At 41.5% G+C, this 7762-nt stretch overlaps 1 protein-coding gene across 1 annotated transcript; it reads right to left on the reverse strand.

Moving 5' to 3' along the window:
* Positions 1-1520: 1520 nt before the first annotated feature.
* On the reverse strand, positions 1521-2844 carry LOC122483758 (olfactory receptor 4S2-like). Its single transcript, XM_043581125.1, has one exon. It carries the CDS (start codon positions 2767-2769, stop codon positions 1753-1755), a length of 1017 nt encoding a protein of 338 aa, XP_043437060.1. The 5' UTR covers positions 2770-2844; the 3' UTR covers positions 1521-1752.
* Between the last annotated feature and the right edge of the window lie 4918 nt (positions 2845-7762).

Consider the following 7762-nt stretch of genomic DNA (forward strand, 5'->3'; position numbering starts at 1 on the left):
TATTTTCCTTCTTTAGGTTAGGGTAATTTTCATGATTTCTTTGAAAAAGCTTTCTGCCCCTTTCTTTCTCTCTTCTCCTTCTGGGACCCCTGTAATGTGAATATTGGTCTGCTTGATGATATCCTATAGCCCCCTCATGTTATCTTCTTTTTCATACTTTTTTCTTTTTGGATGAATTCCACTGACGTGTCTTTGAGTTTATTGATCCTCTCTTTTGCTTGATGTAGTCTGGTATTGAACCTCTATTGAATTTTTCAGTTCAGTTTTTGTATTCTTTAGCTCTGTGATTTCTCTGGTACTTATATTTTCTTTTTGTTGAAATTCTCACTTTGTTCATGCATCGTTCTCCTAACCTTGGTGAGCATATTTATGACCATTATTTTGAACTCTTTATCAGATAAATCACTGTGTTTCATTAAGGCCTATTCCTGGAATTTTATCTTGCTCTTTTGTTTGGCACATATTCCTCTGTTTGTCTGTTTTCCTTGACTCTCTGTTGGTTTCTGTGCATTAGATAAAAGAGCCATCTCTCCTAGTCTTGATGGAGCGGTGTCTTGTAAGAAATGAACCTAATTATTCAGCCTGGCCTGAGCTTTTGGTTTTCTCTCAAACCTATGTGCAAGATGCTTTCTTTGTGTTTAGTGGCTTTCAGTAGATGAGGGTGAGCCACGACCTGTAAGTGTCCCAAAGGGGAGGATCTCATCAAGAAACAGGCTGATTGAAAGCCAGACCCTTAGGCAGTAGCTTTTAAAGTATATAAATAAGCCTCTTTCAGGAAAGACTGGGGAATGGGCATTTCTGTCTGTTTCCTTTGTTCTAGGACCTGGTTAAGGAGTGTTTCTTTGTTTGCTGCAGTCCTATGGGACCAGTGAATGCAAGCCCCACTGCCCACAAGAGTCAGGTGATTGAGGGGGGCATACTCTGGGAGCAGCCACAAAACTTGGGGCACCAGATAAGCTCCTGCCAGGGGGACACTGATGACCTGGAATGGGCCAGGGAGAGAAGGTGGAGATAGTGTCCACTGGCCTTCTTGGTCTTTAGGGAGGATTGCAGTCAGCCCCTAGATGTGTGCTAAATTAGAAGCCTGAATCTTAGGCGTTGGCTTTTAAAGTATGTAAATAAGCCTCTTTGAGAAGAAGATTTGGAGAGAGGCATTTCTTCCTGCTTCCTCTGGCTGAGCCTTGGGGGACCACCCACAGTGTGTCCTCATGAGCCCGTTAAGAACTGTTTCTTTGCTATAATTTTGTGGGTCTCATGGATGCAAGCCATGTTGGCTTTCAGAGCTCCATACCATTGGCAGAATGCTTTCACCTTCACTTCCACGCCATTCAGTTCTCTATACAACCCTGGGAAGTAGTAGGAAATGTAGTTTACCTCCATTTTAAAATGAGATAAAAGACCAAAGGTTAGCAAGATCAATGTCAGCATTTGTTTTTGGTATCAATCCTGTATGTTTTAATATTATTCTAATATTTTGGTAATATTTCTTCATATTCCTTTATTAGAATATACATGCCTGACATTCCACATCGCTTGGAGGCTATTAGAGGCAACCGTACTATATGTTACGAAATGGACTGTGTTTAGGTGTCAGATTTCTCTGTATAAACATTGAGTGCACTCAGGGCCATGAGACTGTCTCTTTGCCTAAAGTCAACTACTAGTGACTGGTAGAATGGGTCCTTCGAAGTAGGTCTTTAGATTTCAAATCCAAGGCTGTGCTATATTGCACTGTTTCTCATGGGATGAAGTTTAAGAGGTGATGACTGACTTGTTTCCAGCAACCCTTTCGGAAACTGGTACAATGCAGGCTATACCAGCCCCACTAAGCTTCACACCAGAGTCCCTCTTATTTCTGTCAAACAACCTCCCGACCCACAGTCTTTTCATGGCATTTTTCACCTCTGTGTTTCTCAGGGTGTAGATCAGAGGGTTTAACATGGGTGTGATGATGGTATAAAACACAGCCACCATCTTGTCCTCAGTAAAAGTGGTGGAAGGCCTTAGGTAGATGAAGAGGCAGGGGACAAAGAACAAGATCACCACTGTGATGTGGGAAGCACATGTAGACAGGGCCTTGTGCCTCCCCTCTGACGAGCGGGTCTTAAAGGAAAGCAGGATGACAATGTAAGAGCCCATAAGAATGACAAAGCAGCTCAGTGAAATCATGCCACTGTTAGCTATCACAATGAGCCCCACCATGTATGTCTCTGTGCAAGCCAGCTTCAGTAAAGGGTGGACATCACAGAAGTAGTGGTCAATCAGGTTGGGGCCACAGAACGGCAGTTGTACAGTGAGGATGGTCTGGATGAAGGAATGCACAAACCCTCCTAACCAACAGGTTACCACCAGTAGAGAGCAGACCTTCCGGTCCATGATGGTCATATAGCGCAGAGGCTTGCAGATAGCCACGTACCTGTCATAGGCCATCACTGTGAGAATAAAGATCTCTGTGCAGCCAAACAGATGGGAGAAAAAGAGCTGGACCATACAACCAACAAAGGAGATGCTCTTGACTTTGGCTTGGGAATCAATAATCAGCTTGGGGGCTGTAACAGAGGAGTAGCAGATGTCGACAAAGGATAGGAAGCTGAGGAAGAAATACATTGGAGAGTTGAGATTGGGACTCCTTTGAATAGTCATTATAATGAGAAAATTTCCAGTCATGAGTGTCATGTAAAAGAGTAAGAACAGAAAGAAGCATAGTTGCTGCACTTTCTCATTTTGGGAAAGACCCATGAAGATAAATTCTGTAACATTATTTTCCATGGAAACTAGGAAGCTCACAAGAGGGAACTACAGTGTGACTTTACCTATAGGAAAAAAGTATGAAAGACAATTAGATTTGGGCACATGGTACCATAACATTGTTATTTTTTAAAAAAATTATTCTCTGGGGCGCCTGGGTGGCTCAGTTGGTTGAGCGTCTGACTTCAGGTCAGGTCACGATCTTGCAGTCTGTGAGTTCGAGCCTGGTGTCAGGCTCTGTGCTGACAGCTCGGAGCCTGGAGCCTGCTTCAGATTCTGTGTCTCCCTCTCTCTCCGCCCCTCCCCCACTCATGCTCTGTCTCTTTGTCAAAAATAAATAAACATTAAAAAATTAAAAAAAATTATTCTCAAAATTTGTCACTTAAGGTATTGGTTTGGGTAAAGTATGTTTCTTGAAATTATCAGAGATGGGGGACTGTGTGGGAGAAGAAAGAGAGAGAGAAAGAGAAAGGAAAAAAGAAAAGTTTGACAGGCTTTAAACAGATTTAGGAATACAGTCTAGGCTCTTCTCCTGTGTCAGTAGTCCAAATTATTGTTGCTCCGGAATTTAAATTAAATCTCTCTGTTAAATTAAGCCTCCGAGTGGTAACCCTCAGTCTCTTTACTCCAGGATGCTTTTCATCCTTGTTTTAGTTGATGTATGGAATTTACAAAAATACACACACAGGGGCGCCTGGGTGGCGCAGTCGGTTAAGCGTCCGACTTCAGCCAGGTCACGATCTCGCGGTCCGTGAGTTCGAGCCCCGCGTCGGGCTCTGGGCTGATGGCTCAGAGCCTGGAGCCTGTTTCCGATTCTGTGTCTCCCTCTCTCTCTGCCCTTCCCCCGTTCATGCTCTGTCTCTCTCTGTCCCAAAAATAAATAAACGTTGGAAAAAAAAATACACACACACACACACACAAATTTGCGATCATAAGTAAGTCTTAAAATGTACACTTTGAGTCAAATCTAGGATGTAACTAGCTTTTTTTTTTATGTTTATTTTTGAGAGAGAGAGAGAGAGAGCACGAGCAGGGGAGGGGCAGAGAGAGACGGGGACAGAGGATCCAGCAGCAGGCCCCACGCTGACAGCAGTGAGCCTGATGTGGGGCTTGAATTTACAAATCGTGAGATCATGACCTGAGCCAAAGTCAGACGCTCAACTGGCTCAGCCACCAAGGAGCCCCCTAACTAGCCTTTTTATGAGACCCCTTGGCTTCCCAAATTCCTGATAGCCTGATTAGCTTTGTTGTATTTTAGATTATTCTAGGACTTCACTCTTTGTCATTTCTTGTATGTCTGAAAGTCAGGAAAAATGCATAGAGGCTTCACAGAAAGGGACTGCCACCTGCAAGATCCTCAAGACTTCAGATCCCAGTTGACATTAGTTGTTATAAAGTATGGAGAGGAAATAACTCTTGAGTAGGTTTAGATCTTTTAGATCTTAATAATAACCAACTGTGAGTTCTGGGGCAAGTTACTTAACAATGATAGAGACCCAGTTTCTCTGGTCATTGGTGTAGCCTCTACATAAACACCAGGGTCTCTTCTGCTTTAGCCTTATGTCATGGAGTTTGGGGTCATCCTTTCATTGTGTTGTGTTGTGTTGTATTGTATTTACTTACTTGTTTTTACATTAAAAAATGTTTATTTTTGAGAGAGAGAGAGAGAGAGAGAACACATGAGCAGGAGAGGGGCAGAGAGAGAGAAAGACACAGAATTTAAAGCAGACTCCAGGCTCTGAGGTGTCAGCACGGAGCCTGATACAAGGCTGGAACTCATGGACTGAGAGATCATGACCGGAGCCAAAGTCAGCGGCTTAACCAGCTGAGCCACCCAGATGCCGCTGGGATGATCCTTTTAATACAATGAATCACTGTCACTGAATGTAGTTTCTTTGTTTCATTATCTATGTTTTCCTTTGAACCAAAAGATGTGTGAAGGTCGGGACAAGGTGTGTCTTTATTTTTGTGCAGCCTGAATGCAAATGTTCCTTTCCTTAGTTTGACCATTTAAGCCTCACTTTCTTCATCCTTCAAATAGAAATGCTACTATCCACTTCAGAGAATTATTTTCAATACCAAAGCTATCCCTGCATATAGTAAGCACTCACGGAATTATGCCCTTTCATTTTCCAGCCAGGTTGCCAGTACTTAAGACATTTTATAATGAAAAATTTCAAACGTACACAAAATGGAGATAGTTGTATTATAAGCTCTCATACATCGACCACTCAGATTAAAAAAATGATTCATGTTTTACTACATTTGGATCATCCATCCCTCTTTTTCACTTGTTTGCCAGGTATTTTAATGCAATTCCCGGTCGTCATGCCATTTCAACCTCTACATGGTTCATTATCCGTATCTCAGGAGCTTTCTTATGTGAGCACAAACGCCATGATCACATCTAACAAAATAACCAGTAGTTGCCTGATATCAACCCATTCGTGGTCTGCTGGAGCCATGTTTTGTTCTCATCGCTCCTTTATAGTGCTTAGTTGAGTGCTCACCATGTGTGCTCCATAGGCCAGGGTAGTTCACTGTGGCTGCTGTGCACCTGCGATGTGGATGGTGTGACTAAGAAACCGATGTTCCAATTTTGTTTAAATTTAAATTTAAAAAAACATAAAGCAATGTAAAGTATTTTCATGTAATAAAATTTTGGATAAGATGCGTTAAACAAAATATTATTAAAATGAATTCCACCTATTTGTTTTGCTTTTTTATGTGGCTACCGAAACATGTAAAATGACAATGTGGCTTGTATTGTGTTTCTATCACACAGTGCTGTGCTAGGGGTTAGGCTCTGGTCTAAGTGCTTAATCGTACTATCTAATTTGTTTTTTGTAATTATATGAAGTAAGTGGAACTATTCCTATTATTCACAAAAGGAATAAAAACCAGAAAAGTAAACTAACTTTATTCATAGTCGTGTAGCTAGTCACTGGTGGAACACAGATTCAACCTTGATAAATTCTCTTAGTCTGTGCCACATTGTGTCATAAATGTACAATTTCCATTGGCATTATTTTAAAAATACTGATAACTCTTTTGGGATCTTCTTTATTATTTTAATATTTCTGGGATATGTATTGCTACTTTAATTAACTCCAAACAAAACTTAACCAAGATAGACACCAGTACTCTGATAAATTAGTGGAGTCCTGATGTCTGTGTTCTGGGAAGACCCATAGGCCTTACCGCCAAACAGTAGTTTCTGCTACAGCATAGGCACAGTCTCAGAAAATGGCGCAGATTGTGGAAAAGCATATTCAAACTCTGCCATTTCTCCTGCCAGAGTCTAGGATTCAGTAGGATCCTCTGTCTCACCTTCCCTCCCCTGCCACTGTCACCTGCCATGTGGTGCTGGGCCTAGACATAGATTATTCCACAGTCTGGAATGCCTCACTACCTTAAAAAAATTTTTTTTATATTAATTTATTTTTGAGAGAGAGACAGTGTGAGCAGGGGAGGAACAGCGAGAGAGGGAGACACAGAATCCGAAGCAATCTCCAGGCTCTGAGCTGTCAGCACAGAGCCCGACTCGGGGCTGGAACTCATGAACTGTGAGATCATGACCTGAGCTGCAGTTGGCTACTTAACTGACTGAGCCACCCAGGTGCCCCTAGAATGCATCACTATCTTTTAACCTGTAGTAGGATAAGGACAGAAGCAAATGGATGAGGGTTAGGCTTCACCAAATGCTAAATTTTAGTGCCTTGACTAAATGCTGACTCACTGAAAACATTTGTCCACAGACATTTCTTGAAAGAGGTAGCTTTCTAAAAGTCTGCAGTAAAGGCATTTGCTGACCCCTTCAGATGTCCTCTGTTTCTTTCTATCATAATATTTAAAATCACTGTCTTTGGGGTACCTGGGTGGCTCAGTTGGTTAAGCGTCCGACTTCGGCTCAGGTCATGATCTCATGGTTCGTTGAGTTCGAGCCCCATGTCGGGCTCTGTGCTGACAGTTCAGAGCCTGGAGCTTGCTTCAAATTCCATGTCTCCTTCTCTCTCTGCCCCTCCCTTGCTTGTGCTGTCTTTCAAAAATAAAAAAATAAACATTAATAAAATAAAAAATAAAATCACTGTCTTTTAGACTACTTGTGTGTCTCCCCCAGTGGACTGTGTGTCGCTTAAATGCAGAGTTCATTCCTATTTGTATAGGTTTTCAGAACTTGACCCTAGGCCAGGGACATATGTTAGGTATTCAGTAAACTTTGTAGGAGGAAGAGAGGGAGAGGGAGAAAGAAGATGAGAGTTACTAGTTTATGAATCCTTCTAGATGATCTAGCTATTGTCCAGCATAGAATACTGCTTAAAAACACAAACTCTTATCAGATAGAGCTGGATTTTCAACCCCTAGGCACGCCAATACCAACTGTGTTGCTTTAACCATGTAAGGTTACCTATTTACTTATTGTCCTCATCTCTAAAGTAGGGATAAATAGTTCCTGCCTCATAGAGTTGGTGTGAGAATTAAAATAATGCATGTAAAGCTTAGCATAGTGTCTGGTCCATTAGAAGTACTTATGAAATTTTAGTTATTGTCATTTTTATCCTGTACATTGTTAATATGGGAAATATGAAGCAAAGAAGAAAGGTGATAAAAATGATTTCACTTACCTGGAGAGTATGAAACTCTTCCTTCCCATCATTTCCTACTTCTGAGTCCTATGAATCCTCTACCTAGCTGTTAACCCCTCCAAACACCATTCCTATTCCAGTAGTCTCATATTTCTGTGGTCAGTGCATAACATATACGAATAACATATATGTATTTCATAACATATATAAAAAAAGTAGTCTGTCTGCCATTTATTGCTTAAAATTTCTGTCTGGGTCATAAAGCAAAGTTATTTGTCTTGGAGCCTGAAGGAAACCTAAGTTTACGTTAAGTTCTTGGCAGGTGTTCAGTAAACAACAAGGACGGAGGAAGTATGATAGAAACGTGTGACTTTGGGGACCATCCTGAAGGTTAACTTACTCTCTTCCTGACATCCAGAGTTGTCTTC

The sequence above is a fragment of the Prionailurus bengalensis genome, chromosome D1, assembly GCF_016509475.1.
Source record: "Prionailurus bengalensis isolate Pbe53 chromosome D1, Fcat_Pben_1.1_paternal_pri, whole genome shotgun sequence".
Classification (NCBI taxonomy): domain Eukaryota; kingdom Metazoa; phylum Chordata; class Mammalia; order Carnivora; family Felidae; genus Prionailurus; species Prionailurus bengalensis.

Excerpts from the sequence above, each read along its gene's own strand:
- LOC122483758 (XM_043581125.1), bottom strand. The coding sequence starts at position 2,769 with ATGGAAAATAATGTTACAGAATTTATCTTCATGGGTCTTTCCCAAAAT.